Source organism: Rhipicephalus sanguineus, chromosome 2, assembly GCF_013339695.2.
Source record: "Rhipicephalus sanguineus isolate Rsan-2018 chromosome 2, BIME_Rsan_1.4, whole genome shotgun sequence".
In the NCBI taxonomy this organism is placed as follows: Eukaryota; Metazoa; Arthropoda; class Arachnida; order Ixodida; family Ixodidae; genus Rhipicephalus; species Rhipicephalus sanguineus.
Genome location: NC_051177.1, coordinates 58,307,154 through 58,328,617, shown reverse-complemented (window position 1 = coordinate 58,328,617; position 21,464 = coordinate 58,307,154). Strand labels below are relative to the sequence as shown.

Here is a 21,464-nt window from a genome sequence, read left to right as displayed (position 1 = left end):
ATTTGCTTCCGTTTTAATCGATGGGCCCTGGCAGCGTGTTTCTATCAAGGATATATCGCTTGAGAACGCTGGGCACGCGAACTGCGAGAACTGTGACTGTGCGACACGCGCGTTCTTTCAGTGGGCGAGAGCAATTCAGTGGAAAGCGAAACCAGAGCGTAGCAGTGTTCGACTGCCCCTTCACACCCACTGCAACCTTTCTTCGAACGAAGGTCACCCAAGGCTCGCACATCTCGCCTAAAATGAGCTTCAAGAAGCTCTCTGTGAAGGACCTGGATGTCAAGGACAAGAGAGTCATCATCAGGTAATGTCATTAGCCATTATCTGGGCAGATTAGCGTATTAAATATTTAAATTAGACTACTGACCCCGTCAACGTCCGAGCCGGGCTACCGGCAAACGTCAAATGGTTCCGTTTCCGCGTATCTACGCTTTCAAACACCGTTCTTCGTGCGGATCGTGGTTTGATTGTTTATTTGTGGACGATTTTAAGCTTCTTAATGGGAACTGGTTGAGAAAATCTGGCGAAAGTCGGATGAAATATCTACTACTATTCGAATCGTCTCATTTTCACGTTGAGAGATGTGCGCCGTGCGACGTCGTTCATCAATTGCCAACAGTATTCATTTCTGTTTTTGCCGTTGCGAAGGCTCCTTAGTTTACGTGACCTTCCACAACCTTGAGCTCCCGTGGATCGCTTTGTGTGTAAAAAAAAAAAAATTGTCTTAGCGAATTCAAATTTCGTTTCAGAGTCGACTTCAATGTCCCTCAAGATCAGGATGGAAAAATTACAAACAACCAGAGGTGAGTGGCCTTTGCGATCGTACTCTTTCTTGCAAGGGTAGCTGAATCGGTGATCTTTAAATTTTCAGAATTGTGGCAGCCCTGGACACCATCAACTACGTTCTGGATAAAGGCGCAAAGTCTGTGGTGTTGATGAGCCACTTGGGCCGACCGGAAGGTCATGTTAACATGAAATTCACTCTCGCCCCTGTTGCTGAGGAACTGAGGCACTTGATGAAACGGTGAGTGTGAAATGACTGTTGTTGTGTAGCGTACGTGTGTGAATCGTCGCAAGAAATTCAAGGAATAAACTGTGATGATCGGTTGTTTGCGATCGTTACTTTCGCGTTGCTTGAGATTACTAGAGTGTTCCGACCGGTAGGGTCTTTCTGCACAGTCCAGGTGATGGTGCGTATACCATCGAAGGTAGAGACGTAGAGCGCTGTTATGGCGGCGCTGCTGCTCCTTAGAGTTACTGTTGATGATGATGATGATGATGATGTGGTGCCGTTCCCTTTATAACGGGTCGCCGCGTGTATGGCGGCTTGGCAATAAAAAAAATACAGGAGTATAGAAACCCCAGCTAAGGGAAAAAGAAAAAAGGAAAAAAAACACAACAAAAAAGACGATTAAGGAGGATGTGAGGGACGACAAAGGGATGGGGGGGGGGGGGGTCCGTTCACTTCGCGACCCTCTGGAGAGATAGGATTCTCCATCTCTCCAGGCGCCGCTTAGTGCGCTCCACCGCTCCTCTGTTCATCTCCCCACTATCACCCTCGAATCCCAGTGCGGAATGCAACGGAGTGTCTCCTCTACATTGGGGTTCGATCTCCCTGCACTGCAGGGAGATCGAACCCCAATGTAGAGGAGACGCAGCGCCATCTGTGTCGCCAGTGGAGCACTTATAGGTTGGTTGTTTAAGCGCGCGTATTAGGGCTGGGCAGAGATACTTTGCAGTTTTATCGAGATAGGTGCAAGAGACCGAGACGATAAGCAGTTAATGAGATGCAGGGGCGAAGTACCAGCAAAATAAATGTATCCGATAGAATACTTGCCATTTGTATCTTTAGATACTTTGATAGATGAGTTAATTTCTCATTATAGTTGCATTGTTCAATCAATATCATTATTCTGTTTTTTTTTTTGTATTCAGTTTATTTTGTACCAGATATTAGTGTCTAGATAACATACTATAACATTTCTGAAAAATGTTTTGTATTTAAGTTTTCTATTACACAGATAGTAATAACTGGTTTGAATCTATATGTAACCAATAAGATTTACAGTTCCGTTTGTGTATGCCCCGTTGCACGCTACTTGTGAAGTGGTCAGAGCTGTACATATTGTCTATTATGTATAGTTTTGATCTGTCGGGGTGGCTCCCTTTCCCTTCTGCCACTATATGCATTATGTACCACTCCAACTTTTTTTTTTAATATTCGGGGTTGTAAACTAGTTACGCTGTTTTAGAGAGCTTGTCACAGTCCTCCTTTCTGTACGACAGAATGAAAATAAACTTTGATTTGATCGCTGGGGCTGTTGCAAGTTAGCAGTTTTCTGCAAACCTTCTCTCCAACATTGAGTTTTTTCTTGCGCTGAGATGCGACTGCTGCTTTGCTCTAGCTTTTTGCGTGGTTCAAGCGAAGCATGGGGTGAAGTTGCGCAAGAAGTGAGACTGTGTTTCATCGCACGTGTAGTGTGTTGAAACACAGCTTACTGCCAGTGATGAAAGGTGCCCTTTCTGGTTGTAAGCACCCAAATAAAGTGAGGGTAGCCTGAACCCACGAATGAAGCAAGCAAGACTGGCTGTGCAGCCCGCTTACAGCATAACTCACTATGGACAACTGCAACTTGTACCGTACTCGGTCAATTAAGTCCCTTGCCACTAGTTCACAGCATGGTACATTCAGAACTGCAGTGCATGATGCTCATAATTAAGCATAGTGCAAGCGTAATGTGAGCAATGCGCACAAGCAGGGCTTGCACGTCCACAAGTGAAATTTGTTTCATTGATTTGCAATGCAGAGACATAAAGTTCCTGCCAGATTGCGTGGGACCCGATACTGAAAAGGCATGTGCCGATCCTCCACATGGCAGTGTCTTTTTGCTGGAAAATCTGAGGTTTCATATCGAAGAGGAAGGAAAGGGAGTCGACGCTAATGGACAAAAGGTACCTGTTAGAGTGGAGTTAAGCACCTGCTTGACTATACTAAAGCATACACTTTACTGATCCTTGCCAATGGGGTAGGTAGTTTAATAACTGTAAATGATCTATGCATAGTAAGGTCCACAGTTGTCTGTGCAGTTTAGCAATTTTAATGTGTATAAATTTACGTCATAAGTATTGCGCTGCTCATGTAGAACGCTCAATGTATAACATTGATAGGTTGTCTTGTATTTATGTTATTAATAATGAATCTACAGGAAAAGTAGAAGTTGCATCATTCATCTTTAAATCATATGTACTTTCACAGTAACACAGCCTGGGCCATGAAATGGTATACTTTGAAATATTATTTCTTATTTTTCAAATTTTAGTGAGGATGCACTGATTATATTCTCAGTTGTGTTGTACAGAGCTGGGGTCGCATCCTGAGATTATCGCTTTCGGCAACAGTGTTGCTTTGCATGAACAGTGTTGCTTTGCATGATGTAGCAGTCTGATGTGTTCAATAACTGTATCGACTACTTGCGCATGGCGTCATTGTTACACTGGCCATTGGTGTTTTCGAACATCTGACAACACGAGAGTGAATGCACTGCACGAGCGCAGAGGAGCCCGAGCATAGCATTTTTTAGTGTACTGGCTTTTATGACATGGCTAAATCAGCATTAAAAAAAATCCTTCAACCTTTCTTGTATTATTGTGTAAAATGCAGTGTAATTTTTAAAGAATGCATGCTAGCGTGAAACGTATTTTCGTTGAGAGTTTAAAATGGCATACTCGCAGAATTGAGCCATGGTGTACAGCCGCTGTAACATCGTCTCAACATCTCAATATCCCGCTTGCGCTTGATAAACCACATTAACTGCTAGTTCATGCTGCTGGCACGTTCATATGACAAAAAAAAAATATGCGCTCGCAAAACAGTGATTACTGAAAACACAACAAGGTAATGTTTGCTGAAAGCTTCAGTGAAAAAAATGCTGCGCACATGTGCCATAGAGCAACTCTAGAAGCTGCCATCTGTGTCTCTGAAATGCTAGACTTCGCACTAACTGACAGTGATAAGGTGTGCTTGTTTATTCTAGGCGTGTCAAGATAACCGTAGAGCAATATGACATTTAAAGTAATGGTGTCAGAAATACTAGATGGTGCCATCAATATTCCAGTTTTTCTCACCATCCAATCAGCATGCATCAAAGGCGACAGTTTGGTGATATCTGCAGCTTGGAATACATTCAGTGATTTCAATTTTATGCTTAATTTAAGTTTGTCGTGTATAAATTTTTACTGCATAGTTCAGTCATTCTAGCTGCCATTCATTTCAAGACTTGGCTTTCTGTGAGTGAGTAAAAATTTTTTTTCCTAGGTCAAGGCATCTCCTGAGGCAGTAGCTGCGTTTCGAGCATCCCTGACGAAACTTGGTGATGTCTTTGTCAACGATGCATTTGGAACTGCTCATCGAGCTCACAGGTATTTTTCTTAAGGTTGCATGTTGCATCGTGCATGTAAATAGTTCAGAATGCTTTGTTTATACGTTATACGTTAGGATTGTCAAAAAGGTGTGTTGATCAAAATAAAGTCGTGTAATTTTCCTAGTTGCTGTCTTTGCAGTTGTTTTCAATGTAACATTGTCTTATTTTTCTCAGTTCCATGGTTGGCATCAAACATGATAAGAGGGCTGCTGGTCTACTGATGATGAAGGAGCTTACCTATTTCAGCAAAGCACTGGATAACCCTGCTCGTCCATTCCTGGCCATCTTGGGAGGGTAAATTTCGCTTCACATGTTTCTAATGTTTCTGATGCAGTGTCTCTTCTATAACACCATTTGTAACAAGAACTTGTCAAGCTAGTGTATCAGGCATGCCTTTTGTAGCCATATTTAAACTACCACATTTGCACACCTATAACAAAGTTTTATGGAATCATTTTATACAATCACAACCTACAAAGTTGTAGATTACTCTTGTGCATGTGCATGCATGTAACCTGCAGTGGCATGCAACATGAAGGATAAGCTGTGGCTTGATTACAATGGCAACGGTTGTTGCGGGCAGAAGTTGCTAAGCGCAGACAGTTGACCTTCGGAGCATGAGGGCCCGGGTTCAAGCATAAGCGCTGGAATGAAAACTTTTCTTCATTTATTTCTTGATAGTGGCAATCGTTTTATGTGACAGACAGATGGACAGTTTTCTTGTGGAGTCGGCATAGAAATGATTATGCATTTAATTTTTAAAGAGAAATAATGCATTGCCCTTTGTGCAGGTTTAGGCAGATAGGAACAATTTTTACCTTTGAGTGCTGTTTACTGAAATTTAATGAAATTTAAATTTAACTTCAATTCTTTTCTAACATTGGAAAGCATTTTGCAACAGTCAAGCTATCGCAGTCACCTGCTGCAAATGCTATCGAATACAAAAGGACATTAAAGGCTATGCAGCTTTCCCAGTAGCTTTAGTATCCATATACAAAGCTGTACCTTTGTGGCACTTGGTTACCTGCGGGTTAAATAGTAGCTTGCTATGAAGAAGGTACAACTGATGATAAAGGAGCAGGCACGATTGAATAAACACTTGCTTCCTTGTGCTTTTCTCTAAGCCGTTAATAGCTGACACACCTACAAGCTTTGCTACTGGCCTCATAAATTGCATGTCATCGCCATTTTGTGCCCTGTTTTAGAGCCAAGGTAAAGGACAAGATCCAGCTCATTGACAACATGCTGGACAAAGTCAATGAAATGATTATCGGTGGAGGAATGGCGTTCACTTTCCTGAAGGTCATCGATAACATGGAGGTACTGTGGCTGGCTAACATTTGCTGCCTGCTTTTGTGCATATGTTGCCGTTGCTATAGAACTGTCCTTCCTTTTACACAGATTGGAGACTCTCTGTTCGATAGCGATGGGGCAGGAATTGTCAACAAACTGATGGATAAGGCAAAGAAGAACAATGTTAAGATTCACCTTCCCTGTGACTTCGTCACTGGTGATATGTTCAGTGAGCATGCAGCCGTTGGAAAGGGCACCGTGAAGACCGGAATTCCAAAGGGTTGGATGGTTTGTGTCTCCTTCAATCTTGAGATTTCTTCCTGGCTTTTTCATTTGTTAATCTTGTAGTAAACAGTTACTGCTCTTTCCACCATTACTTAATCGTGTTACCTTGAGGAGTAAGAATGTGCCAAGTTGGAAGTTTCATCCTTTGTACCAGGTGGTGTAGCTGAGATACCGTGCGTTTTATGAGGGAAGCTTGGTTACATAGTACTGCAGTGGACACAGAAAAGATGTTCATGAATTCTGAAACCCTTGCGCTGAAATACACATTTAAGTTTGTGAGACTGTTGTTGTTGCATAATGTATACAAAAGAAACAAAACAGCTATATGTTTTAAAAAAATATTCGACTTCATGTAGACACCAAAACATTGGTGTTGCTTATGAACCTTAACAGCTTTTGTCCAGTCTTTATCCTACTTTTACTTTTTTTTATTCGAAATGGCTTTTACCCTGTTTGTGCGGGACATGTGCAGATATGAGTACTTCTTCTAACAGGGCATGGATATTGGTCCAGACAGCACGGCCGATTTTAAAGAAGCAGTGATGAGGGCCAAGACGGTTGTGTGGAATGGGTATGTCTTTACATTACATAATCTCTGGGCCAGATCAAATTCTTTATAGTATTTCTCAAAGTCACTGTGTGTGTGTGTTTGGCAGTGTGTGTTACCAACACACGCACTGTCATATGTGCATGTTAGTGACAATGAGAGAATGAAAGGACTCCAAATTTATCCATAAGTTTGAAATACTTGTAAGTAGCACTAGAGAAAATGCGGTCAATGTCTCGTTTCTTCAAACATCCAGACACAGCTGTTAGCACTGATTATAAGATGTGCGTAGCAAAGCCCACATAGCACTCTGCTCTGTTGACAGGCTGAATATTGTGGCTGTTCAGGGCAATGAGCACAAATTAAGGGAACAGGGGCACTAGTATGCTGGATATGAACAGAGGTTTAGAATGTCATTGTTCATGTAGCAAAGCTTTTCTCCAAGGGGAGTCAACTGCACCTTGTCATGTTCTGTTCTTTTCAAGCTCTTCTATTTGTTAGGCTTGCTAATCTGAAATGAGTTAAAATCTTCAGTGTTGTAAACAAGGGCACTGTCCTGGAAAGTTTCACATATTTTTTGCTTCTCAAGCCATGTCCACATTATAAATTACATAAAGTGCATAACATTAGCATGTTATGTGCCAGTTAGAAAAAATATGTATTGACCATGTTGCTGTTATTTTTAGGAGCTTGCTCGCCAAGCTTCTTATGCTCGCGCCTTGTCCTCACACTGCGTGACCGTCGGCAGCACACACTACACTCGGCGCAGCTGCGCTCTCTCCGGTGATTTCAAGAATGCTCACTCGATGGCGCCGCCGCTCAAGGCGGCACACACCACACTCGGCGCAAGCGCTAGTTAGGTGGTTAGGTGACTGCTCGAGGGCCGCACCTCTCGTTTGGCTCGCTTCCTTTCTCTTCGCCGGCAGCTCACTAAGTGAATACTCTTCGTTGCCACTCCGCTGCATGAACGGTAGCAGCGCGACGGGCTCGCAACGCAGCAGCAGCTCGGGAAGATCTCGCCTTGCCAATAACCAGCCAACACATGATGTCACGTTACGCTCTCCGATGCGTATCGTACGACTGCAAACGTCCCACCACCATCAGGGGCACCTGTATCGATGTTGCCTTCTCGAACTTTCCATTGCGTCCCATCATCGATGATCCCTTGGCAACATACTTTATTGATCATAAAGCAATCATCTTCAAAGGGAAACGAGTCCCCAAGCTCATAGAGGGACGCCCTTCTTGTACTTTGTAAAAGAACATCTCTTGTGTATATGTAATGCATATAGTTCATCCATCATAAAGCAATCATCTTAAAGGGAAACCAGTCCCCGAACTCATCGAGGGACGCCCTTCTTGAACTTTGTAAACCAACATCTCTTGTGTATATATAATGTTTATAGTAGGGGTGTGCGAATATTCGAAATTTCGAATATTTTTCGAATAGTGTTTGCTATTCGATTCGATTCGCACTGAAATTTTACTATTCGAACTATTCGAATTTCGCAAAGACAAATGCAGTCAACGTCCGGTTGAAAGTGACCCCTTCAGATTCTCAATATGCTTCACCTCATTACACTCTCGTATTGCGGCAAAGCTGCCTTTCAAGCTCCGCTACGGTCGAATTTAGCCAAGAGACAAGTCCGGTTGGAAATGGTCCCTAGATTATCAATATGCTTCACCTCATCACACCCCCGTATTGCGGCAAAGCTGCCTTTCAAGGTCCGTTACGGTCGAACTTAGGCAAGAGACAGTCAACGTCCGATTGGAAGTGGTCCCTAGATTTTCAATATGCTTCACCTCCTCACACCCCCGGATTGCGGCAAAGCTGCCTTTCAAAGTCCGTTACGGTCGAACTTAGCCAAGAGACAGTCAACGTCCGTTTGGAAGTGGTCCCTAGATTTTCAATATGCTTCACCTCATCACACCCCCGTATTGCGGCAAAGCTGCCTTTCAAGCTCCGCTACGGTCGCAAATGTATTAACTCAAGAAAACGCTGGTTCCAATATGGAGATGAAAGATGTGGCAGAGTTGGGGGCTCAATTAATGCTGTTTTGGACCTGACATTTGGCCAGGAAGTCCGAAAAATCGGACGCCGAAGCTTTTTAGCATCCAAAATTTCAGATGTTCTTATATATCGACGTCTACGAGGCAGATTTGGAACTCCGGGCTTGAAGGGAGCACACCCTTGTCTGCCACATCAGTTGGCCTTCCACAGAAGTTGAAAGAGAAGGAGAGGCTGAGGAAATGGCATCTCTGCCTATCACATGTAAAGTGTTGTCGGCAACACTTTGGTTGCACCAAATCATGTACATAAATACAATTCGGCCTCTACATTGCCTCATTCTTGATAAGAAAGACAACTATGAAATATGACCCCACCAGTGCTTCATCAACCTAGCGAAAAGAAACACTTTCATGTTGCTATCTCACAAGAACATACTTAGGGATTCTCTGCAACTTTTTCTGTAATTTCACTTCGAATTATTCGAAAAATGTTTGAGAAATATTCGAAAATTATTCGAAATTATTCGATTCGATTCGCACTCAATCTTTATTATTCGAATTCGCTTCGCACCCAAAATTTTGCTATTCGCACAGCTCTAGTTTATAGTTCATCAAAATGTATATATACTTCATCAAAAAGTATATAGAGCATCCAGCCTTACATTAATAAACATTGTGTATGTAATGCATATATAACAACGTTGTCACGTTTATATACGTGGTAGAGGAATGTGTTTGAACTTGGTAAAACAACATCTTTTGTGTATATATAATGTTTATAGTTCATCCATATGTATATATACTTCATCAAAATGTATATAGTGCATCCAACCGTAAATTAATAAACATTGTGGATGTAATGCATGTATAACAACGTTTTCATGTCTATATATGATGGTAGAGGAATGTGCACGGAGCATTCGCAGGTTACCCGATCATCTCCGAGCAAGCTCCTCTAACATCATTCACTTCGTGGATATGGCGGTGAATTTTTTTGCAAACTCTCTCGCAGGAAAGCTAACATTACAATTGTGAAAGTTGTAGTGTATTCTTGGTGCGCTGCCTTTGTAGATTTGAGTTGTAAATGGGGGTCAGCTTTGACATTCACTGTTACTCTAGCTAAGTCACCTTGTGAATATGACAAGGGAATAATGCAAGTAGCAGATATGCACTACATTTCAAACAAGTGTCCGCATATGTCCTAGCCTTTGGAATACATCTGACATTGTGAAGAAAATTACAGAATTAGTTATATTCAGTGATTCCACTCCTGCGCCAACTGCGCCAAAGTGCGCCAAATTGTATTTACTGCGCCATCCTGATAATATCGACGAAAATTGCGCCAAACTGCGCCAAAGTCTCGGGTTTGGGGGCGTCTATCACCGGCAATCGCACGGCCGGCGCGTCAGAACATGTGCAGCTTGATCTTCGGGTTGCCAAAGTCACAACCATGGACGAAGAATTATTCCGCTGAATAAATAGCGCTCGCGCGTGCGTCCCGAATAAGCCACGATGCCATGCACGGTGCCGACGCAGCTTCTGTTCTGCAAGTCGGCTCGACAGCAAAACGCGCTCTCCGCAGAGGTTCGTGACGTCTAGGCCTCTCGGTAGCGAGAAAGTGCGACGGCGATTCATCGGCGGACGTCGTCTTTTCTAGAAACGCTGCTGATAGCTCGTTTCAAGCGTCGCACGGCACGTAAGGAAAGCAATGTTCAGTAATAACTACTACATGTGTGCTGCTAAAATGTCTCACTTCTGTTTCCGGACATCGCGGAATGAAATCTGGGATCGCTAGCAGTATATATATGGAACAATATCGAATTTTCCTTGCTTCGCGTTTATGGAAGAGCACGCGAACGGTGGAAACGCGTTCACACTTTTCTTTAGATATACTTTATCCATGGATCTTCATTCGGAAGAGCTTTTTCGTAATTGCTTATACCAGCACGTCCGAGTTTAATCACTCTGCGGTAAATACCCCCTAAATGGCCCTGCCCTTTCGAGCTCACGTGCTAGGGTTCCAATTCGAATTTTTTGCTTGCTTTTTAAAAATGTCATCTCATTAATAAAAGCATATATCCTGGTCGGAGCAGCCGCAAATACGCAGCTGTCAGTAGCAAGCCCGTCGCTGACGGCCCACAGTGAAGCGGCTACCCCATGTTACACGTCCGCCCCTCGCTTTCGGGCGTCAATAGCTGACGGGTAAAAAAACTGTTTCGCTTAAGGGCGAAGCAATGAATGCGATACCAACAAATTGTATTGTTAAACGAAGTAAGGCTAGCAGCTAACTCTTTTGGATTCGATCTCGCGTAACTCAACAAAACACTGGTTTAAGGGAATATGGCCGCTCCAGGAACCCAAGCGTTTTCTTGCTCTGAGTTCTCTAAACACGAAGTAAGCGTTGAGAGTACAGCAAGTTTACGAGCTGTATCCTGATGCCTCGAGATGGCGCGTGCGCAAGCGACTGCGCCCTTCGAACGATGCGGTACCCTCCCCCCCCCCCCCCCCCCCCGCTCCCCTGGCGTCCTTTCATGCTCCTTACGAAAGACGGGCGGGGCGTTTCCTCTCTGATGTGCAATCGATGGCAGGCCCGCACGCGGGAAGATGTTATCTTATGCGCTGTCCGTGCGACGGAGACAGTTGGCCGACTAGCTTAATCTCCACTTCAGCCGCGTTCGTCGCCAGCGCTCGCGAGCTTTTACCCGCGGCTAGAATGCGCGTGGTGATGTTATTAATTTGGTCTTTATACAGAAAATTACGGCAATGGCGACGGCAAAAATCCGCGGAGAGCGTTCATATAATTGTTATCACAATAAACATTGGAAAAAGTCGAGGAGCCATTTCACTCTGTGAAGTGGATTATAAGCGAAGCTGTTTCGCGCATGGCAAGGAGGTGACATTTGGCTTTCGCCTTGGAGTTTTCTTAGGGGAATGCATTAGGGACAGTGTGGCTCTTTGGCATTGAGGCACTGCTGTACATCACAGCGTTTGTCTACAATGTCTGCTGATAACCACATAGATGTATTTAGAGTGTTATTTCATAAAGTGCAATTTTATTGATCTGGTATTCTGTTTATTTGCTAGCGTCGAAAATAATTGCCCCATACTAAGAGCCCCATAGTAATATTCCGGTGCTTGAATGTTATTGCAATATGCTTCTGTAGTGCACTCCAGGATGTAAAATTTGCTGCTCCAGAGTGCTCCCAGATGCAAAATTATCTGCTCCAAAGTGCTCCAAGATGAAAATTTTGCTGCTCCAAAGTGCTCCAAAAGGGAAATTTTGCTGCTCCAAAAATTGCTCCAAATCAGAAGTCCTCGGTAGCATCACTGTATATTGCGTCTTGAGTATTGGGAATATGTATTAACTAGCAATACTGCTGTGTTACGACCTCTATTGTTATTCTTTCATGGCATTTCATGTTGTACGGACAAGTATTTAAACCCCCTTTTTTTTTCAAACCCTTTTCTGTTTCTTTCAGCCCCATGGGTGTGTTTGAGTGGGCCCAATTTGCCTCTGGTACCAAAGGTGTCATGGATGCTGTTGTTGAGGTCACCAAGAAGGGAGCCATTACAGTGATCGGTGAGCTGTTGTCTAGTTATTCTGTGATGCTATGCACTCATTTACGTAAGGACTATTCTGACACCCGAAATTTGTGAATCTAAAAATTTTTAGGCTTTCATTACCGTGGTAGATTTTAAATGTTTTAATCACCAGTTTGATAGGGATATTTCATCTAATCAAAAGTTTTCTCCTCTTTGCAACATATTTTTTAAGAATTAAGGTTAATTCTCACAAAGAGAAAAGAAAACGTAATGTTAAAAAAGGCTATGTGTAAATTAAATGAACACTGGAGTCCAGTGTGCCAGTATAAGATTTCATAATCACTAGCAATTAGAAAACTAAAGGCATTTAAAATGTTGTGTACATCTCTGGACATTCCGTATTAGAACTGCGCTAAAATTGGCTAATATTATGTGTTGAAGATGTTAGAAAAGATTTGCCAGCGATGCCAATACTATATGGCCAGGCTGCAAGTTTTTTATTTTTTTTTCAATATGAGTCACTTATTTCAGGGGAATTTAAGATAACTCGGTATTTCTAGGCACACTGTATGCAAAATGTCTAGCTTTCTCGTGACTGGAATGGCTTCGAAGCTTCAGGCACAGAGCGTTCAAAATACTGTTGATTATGAATTGTTATATGTATGCGTGTATGTGAGTGTATATTAATTAAATGTTAAATTAAATTAAACTACTTGTTCTGATTATGAAATGCAATTTTGCTGTTTGTAAGGTGCTTGTGATTCACTCTTGATACCACTCCTGCATGGGCTCAGTTCTGAACCTGCAGTATCCTGTAAATAAATAATTTAGGGATACAGGGAAACTCATTGAAAAATTTTCATCAGTCACCTCAGTAGCTGTTCATTTTTATTATGCTAAAGGTGTAAGAACTGTGGTAAAACTAAATTTTCAGCCGTTATGGATAGCATGTGAGAGTATTGAAATCTTATCTTCATAACTCTATGAAATGAATAGAAATTGTAGAAAGGGACATTCTGTAGTGCTACTGCACAAATGACAGTGCTGTTCTTTGTCCCTTCCTGTCAATTTGCGCTGGTCTTACTCTAGCCATGAACCAAACGACCCAAGTTCATACGCTTCTACAGTTCACAACTACATATTGTATTAATAATGGTTTATATACTGGTAGGTAGTGAACTTCATTGTTATGACTAGCTGTTGTTAAAAGAAAATATTGCTACAAGTTGAATTCTCTGGCAACTGATTCTAGTTTGGTTCCAAGCATTCAAATGCAAAATGTACCAGTGGTGGCAGAAGCTGGAGCTTTGTAATGACAGTGACCTCTGGAAAAGTCTAGATACATAGACTGGATTCGCATGATGTGGACAAGCCATTTGGATGGCGTTGTCAGTTATCGACGGTCTTGCACACACAAATGTGCAAATTCATTTTTCACGCCTAAACCCTTGAGGCTAATTGGAATGGCAAATGTGTTAAAGGTAGTATTCACTGAGGTAATCAATTAAAAAGGCATGGCTTGTAAAATTTGACTACGGGACAACAGGCACTTATGCTTAGTTCTCCTTAGATTTGTCTATAATCTTTGTGGAATTTGCCAGCTTTATATGATTGTGGCATAGTGGTCAGCTTCTTACTAACCACCATGCAGCTGACTGAAGGCATCTATACAGCCTCCTTTGTACAATGGAATAACCTGGGTTAAAAATTTTGAGTAGTTCAGTCTTTTTGGGGACTTTGAAAGGCAAGTTCATTTTCATATGACAGAGGGTAGAGGAAGAGCATTGAAGTGCTATGAGACAAAAGAAAAGTATGTGTGGGACTAAGCGCAACTCTATCTTTCAATTGAGTGCCAAATGTGTTACAGCACTTCCGAAAAAAAAAACAAAAAAACATTAGGAACGTGTGCATAGTCTGCAGCTTGATGCTTTGCAGCATTAAATGAACACTATAGAGAAAACCGACTTCCCTTCCACAATATGAAAAGCACCATTCTTTCCACAGAAACATTATTGCTTGGCAAAAAAGAAACATTAAAAAAGGAAATACATGTGGCAATGTTGACTTAAGACTCCTACAGCTACTCACTGTGATATCACGAAATTTTTTTTATGGATAACAATGGATTGCATAGCATTCTAGAGGAAAAAGACACTTAACATAGCACCTATCGGGAAATTTTGTTCAGTCATTGTGGCTGAGATGTGAAAAGAGACTGAAATCAGCGCGTCACGCAGGTATTCGCAGTTGCTGAGGCTTTGGCACGAAATTCAAGAATGAAACTTCTGCCTTCATTTTCTTTTCGAGTAATGGCAAAATTAATGACGTTAGAGTTCTCACAAAATAATTTCAGTCTAAACTGATTTAGTGTTGCACTTCAATGTCCATTCATGTTGCAACTCGCTATCGACACTTGCTGCATAACGTAGGTGGCGGTGACACTGCAACCTGCTGTGCCAAGTTTCACACTGAGGACAAGGTCAGCCATGTCAGCACTGGCGGTGGAGCCAGCCTTGAGCTCCTGGAAGGTGAGCGCAGCATCTCCCCTCCTCCACTTCCTGTTGTCAGCAAAAGCTATTATTCAGCAGCACTTTGTGTACTATCCAACATCTTGTCCAACAATGCAACAAAAGTGACATGTTTATCACGAAATATAAGAGTGCCATGATACATGCACGCTTTCCTTTTGCTCAACTAGATACTCAGTGCAAGTGCTTGTAATGTTCATTATAACTTCACTTTGGCATAGTTACCATAGATAATTCAAGCTCTAATAATTGAAACTTTCGGTTCAAACAAATTGTAAATTTTTGATTGGCCCATTGTGTTTTCAGTCTATCTTAAAGCCACTTAATTCAAACTCCCCCACTGCGATAATTCAGCTAATTCAAACTTTTTGCTTGTTCCTGTCTAGAAATATCTGCTGCCTTTGTTGCTTCTAGCTGAACATTTGTGTTTTTATGTAACTAACAGTCGCATATAATATAAAGTGGATTGCCTGCCTACAAAACAGCCAAACTAGCCAAACCACTAACATCAACAATTGCGTGCTGTCTGAAGAAGGGGGAAAAAACAAAAAACGAGACAGTCTGGTCTTGGTCTATCGCATGCCGAACGCTTCCTAAAGTCACTTTCGCTGCAGTGCACTCTGTCATGCGGGAAAGCCTCATAAAATTGGGAAGGGGCGACTAGGTGCCACAGGGCACAAAACATTTCATTCCTTAATTGCACAGCCGTGCACGCGTTCTCTAATGATGACTACTGGTGCGATCGCTGACGTCAGAAAAATTTCCTGGCAATCATGTAGAGCTGTCTATGATGTTCCTGTATTCCTGAGAAACTATTAATAATCACAATGCAAGTTGGTATAATGCCCAGAGTCATATTTGAGAGAACTTCTGATAATTCAAACAAAATCCTGAGGTCCCCTAGAGTTTGAATTAACGATACACAGTATACATTTGCTTACACCCCCCCCCCCCCCAAAAAAAAATCATTAGTCTAAGTCATAAGGGTGGTGCAGCTAATTTCCATGAATTGGGCAGAGTGCACAGAAACTGGTGCTGTAAACATGCTTTTATTTGGCTACCACGGATACTCGCAAAATTGTTTTTGTAAAACGAGGCAACAAGTTGGTAGACAATGGGCATTGATAACAAAGCTTAATTAATCGCAGTGCCCACGAAAGTTTGTTGTAGCAAAGGACTGCTTACTGCTTCGTACGAAAAGGTACTGATAGGTTGTAAGTGCCAGCGATTTCGTTCAGATTGTGGGTTCATAAATGTTTCTCAAAACTGGCTGCTAGAATGGAATGGCATTAGCATATACTACTAGCTGTGCTTTACGCAACTCGAATGTTCCATTTCCGCAGAAGGCCTTTTCTTCATTTTCCTCACGAAATTTCATTTCCCATTTTGCAGGGAAAGTTCTGCCTGGCGTTGCAGCCCTGTCAGATGCCTAAAAATGCAGTTCCTGCTTTTCTCGTCTGCCGGCCTATTGCCATTGTGTGTGGTGTAGCAGAAAGACCAAAGTGTGGGCTCTCTGCACACAGTGCAGGAGTGCAGAGGCCCTTCAAGATTGCTTAGGTGTGCCGTGTATTGGCTTTGTGCAAGCGTGCAAAAAATCGTGTCCACGTTCAAGTCCTGTGTGGCGAATAAAACCTCTAAACTGCACCTGCTTTTATTTATCATTTCATGTATGTCGGTTCCTACCACATGGTGGGGCCTACCACTGAGTACAGGAAGTCTCAAGAGCGGTGCCACTTTACTAATTTACATTTGCACATTTCATGAGTGCTTTGTGATCTACTGATTTAGAGAAAAGTATTGTTATAGTATAGCCAAAGTCACGAATTGATAACGAAAGATGACGTGGTCGAGCTTCATTATCAGGACTCATGTGATGCAAAAAATTAGGCTTGTGCGAATAGTAAATTTTGGGTTCGAAGCGAATGCGAAGTGAATAGCGACTTGGTCGAATAATTTCGAATCGAATTCGAATAGTATATATGACATATTATAAAAAAAATGGGCATATTTGTTATAACCCAACTAACCTGCACAATATATATATTTTTTTAATTGAAACAAGGCATGGTGCAAATGTCATTCTTGATGGTTCAAAGGGAAGTGGAAGCAACTTTGAATAATAGCAGGATTTGACTTTCGGTGGAATGCAAGTGATAGCACGTAAAATATGTGACGGTTTAAAGTTTACTATACTTAGAGCATATAGGCCGGTATAACGAGCTTTTAAACTTAAAAAATGGTTAATCAATGCAAGGGTAATTTCATTTAACCTTAAAGTGGGGCTTCATGGCAGTGCGGATTTCCCCTGGAGAATTGTATTCACGGCATAGCACCCTTTCACTGCAGTGAAACCACCTTTACAGGGAGTTACATGCGGTTTATATATGTAATAATATCTGGGGTTTAACGTCCCAAAACCACCATATGATTATGAGAGACGCCGTAGTGGAGGGCTCCGGAAATTTCGACCACCTGGGGCTTTTTAACGTGCACCTAAGGTTTATATATGTGTATTCGTTCATTTCGAGTACTTCGAAATTTTCTAGAATTTAAATTCATTTCAAAGCGAATTCAAATACTGTAATATTCGTTCGAATATTCGAACTGATCGAAGATTCGCACAAGCTTACAAAATACCCTTATTATCAAACGTTCGTTTTTAATCACATATTTGCTACATGCCGATATTGGTGATAAACATTTTAGATAACGAGATCATAGTGGCATTTTAGTCTCTCTGTCCTGTATTCAGTGGTCAGCAATATGGGTTGCTTCCAAGCTGTTTCGGTAATATTAAAAGTAGCGCAACAGCCTTTGTGGTATTCGTGCTGCACTCTGCTGATCTGTCCAGTTCATTTGCTTTGTGGCGCTAAGGGTGGGGCAAAATTGACACAAGCGCGGCATTGCTGTGGCAGCATGTGCTTTCCGTTGATTGCCCTTATCACAAACTCTGAGGAGCTGGTGTATGCTCGTCACAAATGCATGTAATCTGCACATTCTGTATTATTTGCCTATGCTTCTGTGCATCTTTCTAAACTAGTCTGTTCTTTTTCTATTGTTCCTGCAGCTTTCTGCAAAAGTTAAACCTTGGCGCATGCTCCCTATAGTGTTTAAAAAAAAAAGTTTTAGGCAAGACACCTTCACAATGGCAACACATGAAATGGCTAGCTTAATAAGTGAAAATTTTCCGAAACATTAGTTCAAGCTTGTTAAAACAATTTGGATGCAGTGTCTTGGTATGCTTCCATTAATTGCGAAGTGTGGCAAGACATAACTCGGATGTCTAATGATGGGGAGTACCAAATGTGTCTTTGTGGGTGCTCATAGAATGTGTTCCACTAAAATGCCATAGTTAGTGAAAACCGTGCAGTAGGTCAATTTTTGCAAGCACACACGTTAAGAAAGGTGCAATTAGTATTGTAACTTGATAGTAATGCGTTTTGTTTCTTTGATTACCTAACTTTGATCACATCGCAGTAGTCTGAATACCTTGGCTCTCTGTGGCAAAGAACACATCGCACGTAAAAATGTTGATCGTGCTAGGTGTGATGCACAAGCCATGGAGGTTGACATGAGCTTTAGAGAAACAAAGATAATCATTATCATCAACCTATTTTAAGTCTACTGCAGGAAAAAGGCATCTCCAATGATCTCAAATGTATGCCGTCTTGTGCGAGCAGATTCCATTTTATCCCTGCGAACTTAATTTGATCGCTCCATCTAACTTGCTGCCGTCCTCGGCCGTTTTGTATCTGTTCGTAACTATTCTGTTGCTCTGATTATTTGTTGTCTGCCGTGCATATTATGTGGCCCACCGAGGTCCATTTCTTTCACTTAATCTCAGCTAGAATATCCACTATTCCGGTTTGTTCCCTGACCAGTTCTGCCGTCTTACGATCTAATGCTCTGCCTATCACTTTCCATTGTATTGCATGGTGCGTAGCCCTTAATTTTTTGTCTAGATTGTGGTGGTTGGCCCAAATACTCGCAGCAATCGCTGCCTCAAGGGGGGGCTACTTAAAATATAAGAGCAGTGGGTTTACAGCACGAGTTTTAATGACTTCAATGCTTTACCCATTTGTGCCTCACGGCCTATGATAAAGAAGGCTGGACCTGGCTTCGATTATGTATGCCCAGCACATCCTTTGCTTCAAAATCTGATGAATCTTCATAAGGACATATCAGTGATGTGATGATTTGCAGTGCAATGGTGCACAGAGCTGAGGCTGTGGACATGCATTACCAGTTACGCGTTACTGTAACTGACCAACTTGCCCTGTTTCACACCTTATGTTGGCTACAGGTTTGCACTACTTAGATCAAGGTCGCAGATTTAAACCTGGCAGCTGTGTTTCAGCGACAGCAAAATGCAAAAACAAGCATGTACTTAGTTCTAGGTGCACATTAAACAACTCCCATGTGGTAAAAAGTATTCCAGAGTCCTCCACTACTACACCACTATAGCAGAATCGGATCTTCATTTTGCCATGCAAAGCTCCAGATTTGATTTTTTTTAAGGCATTACTTGGGTATACATCCATCCTCGGGAGATAGCGCTGAGAAGCTAGGTCAACTGTTTGCACAGTAGCCAAATTTTAAGCTGCACTTATTTAACTTGGCGTTACTCTAACTTTTCATAGTTCTTTGAATGGTCTGTGGCCCATAGAAGTTTACTGTGCATTGGCTGTGCTCAGATGTTTGAAAAGTGTATGGCATAATACAGTTCTCTCTCGTGGCATGCAACAGCATTTACCTGCACTAGCACCTTGTAATTCTCACTGATTTTCAGGCAAGGTCCTCCCTGGTGTTGCCTACCTTTCCGATGCCCCGGGGGCCGGAAGTGGTTGTGGCTGTTGCTTCAACCCTGTGGCTGTGGCTAAGCGCTACCCAGTTCACACAGCAGTGGTTTTGCTTGTCAGCATGGGCGTGATAACGGTCATCTACAGGGGTCGTCACCAGCGATAAGACAACCGACGCAACCTTCATACGCTTGCTGTGCTTGCCATCGTCCTGATGCATTGACCAACTTAGCAATACTACTAATACGTATCGGGTTGACAGCTTACAACACTTTCTAAAGAAAAAAACTAGGATGGGTGTCTTTGCCTTTCAAATTCGTGGTGTACTTCAGCTAGAGAAAATTGATGGGTACTTCGAAGAATGTATTCATAATGTTTGATAAAGAAAACTATTCAAATCGCTTGTGATTCTCTTTATAAATGTGAAGCTTGGGCTCGTTGATGGTTCACCTTATATTAGAATCTCTTTCCTGTTCACAGCTGCTAGTTGCCCATCAGTTAATGTGAAAGATATTAGAGTATATGCCAAATATCCAACACGTGCATTATAAACTGTACTGATGTGTGAATATTTGAAATTTCGAATGCAAATCAAAATGGACCATGCTATTAATTTTATATTTAATTTGAGAATTCACTATTTGAAGTCGTTTAATAGTAGTACACCTAAACGTGAGTCTTTCTTACTGAACTACTGCAAATTATTCAATAGTAGGTATGTATTCCATGCGGTCATTAGGAGCTGCTACCCCTTTGCAACAACTGCAGCTATCCTGCAGAAGTACAATTCAGAAGTCTTCACATCCATTATTTTGTTTGCTTTGAGTCTCCAATAAGTGTTGTTATACCTTACATGTTTGAAAGAAATGGATATTAGACATTTTAAGGAATTCTCTAATTGAATGTGGATCAAACAGCATGGACTATAAAATTTGTGTTCATAATGTTTGTATTGAGCATGTTTTATAAACTAGTTCTTTGATAAGCATAATTTGGGTGATAACTCCACAAAACCAAAGCAAAACTTAAAAAGAGAAAGCACTCTGTGATGCATCTTGAATAGGCATGTGCAAATAGTAGGCTTGTGCGAACAGTAAATTTTAGGTTCGAAGCGAATTCGAAGCAAATAATGATTTCATCGAATAATTTCAATATAGAATTCGAGTAGTATATATCAGATATTGTAAAGAAAAATGAGCATATTTGTCATGACCCAACTAACCTGCACAATATTTTTGAAAATTGAAACAAGGCATGTGCAAATGTAATTCTTTTTGGCTCAAAGGGAAGTGGAAGCAACTTTGAATATTAGCAGGACTTGACTTTCGGTAGAATGCAAGTGATAACCTGTAAAGTATGTTACGTTTTAAAATTTACTATACTTAGAGCATATAAGCCGGTATAATGAACTTTTAAACTTAAAAAATGATGAATCGATGCGAGAGTAATTTGTTCGTTTAGCCTTGAAGTGGGGCTTCCCGGCAGTACGGATTTTTTCTGGAAATGTGTATTCACGGTATAGCATCCTTGTGCTGCAGTGAAACCACCTTTACAGGGGTCACGTGCGGTTTATAAATGTCTATTCGTTCATTTCGAATACTTCAAAATTTAGAATTTAAATTCGTTTCGAAGCGAGTTCGAATATTCGCACAAGCCTAGCAAATAGGCAAAATGAATTAATTAAATTTAAGAAATACATAAATAAAAAACTTCTAACATAAAATTGAGCACCATATGAAATTATTCTTCTGAAAAGGGCAAAATATTAAACTGAATGGATTTACACTGATCATCAAAGTGTCAAATATGTCTCTGCGAGACTTCATCCCACCAAAAAACTTGCAAGAAAGGACAGAAAGGAGTGGTATGAATAGCTTTTTGTGATCATACTGAGTAAATAAAAGGATTGACATATACCCATTAGGCATCAGTTGCTGCTAATGCAGCTTGATGGCGAGTGATTTTGTTCAAAAGGGGAAATATAACTACAGTTCAACACAACACATAATAATATAAGCACAGTGAACGAAGGAAAAAC

The 21,464-nt window shown here is 41.5% G+C and overlaps 1 protein-coding gene across 2 annotated transcripts; it reads left to right on the top strand.

Annotated features, from left to right (window-relative positions):
* Positions 1-4: 4 nt before the first annotated feature.
* LOC119383036 (phosphoglycerate kinase 1) lies at positions 5-19,612 on the top strand. 2 transcript variants are annotated; one of them, XM_037651006.2, is made up of 12 exons: positions 5-304; positions 750-803; positions 872-1,024; positions 2,808-2,952; positions 4,316-4,419; positions 4,596-4,715; positions 5,627-5,741; positions 5,823-6,002; positions 6,494-6,570; positions 12,036-12,136; positions 14,529-14,627; positions 19,417-19,612. In XM_037651006.2, the coding sequence occupies exons 1-12, from the start codon at positions 21-23 to the stop codon at positions 19,590-19,592; spliced, it is 1,608 nt and encodes a 535-aa protein (XP_037506934.2). In that variant the 5' UTR covers positions 5-20; the 3' UTR covers positions 19,593-19,612. The 2 variants fall into 2 exon arrangements, with proteins under 2 accessions (XP_037506934.2, XP_037506935.2); XM_037651007.2 differs by lacking the exon at positions 19,417-19,612 and adding an exon at positions 16,020-16,225 and having other exon boundaries at positions 6-304.
* The last annotated feature ends 1,852 nt before the right edge of the window (positions 19,613-21,464 follow it).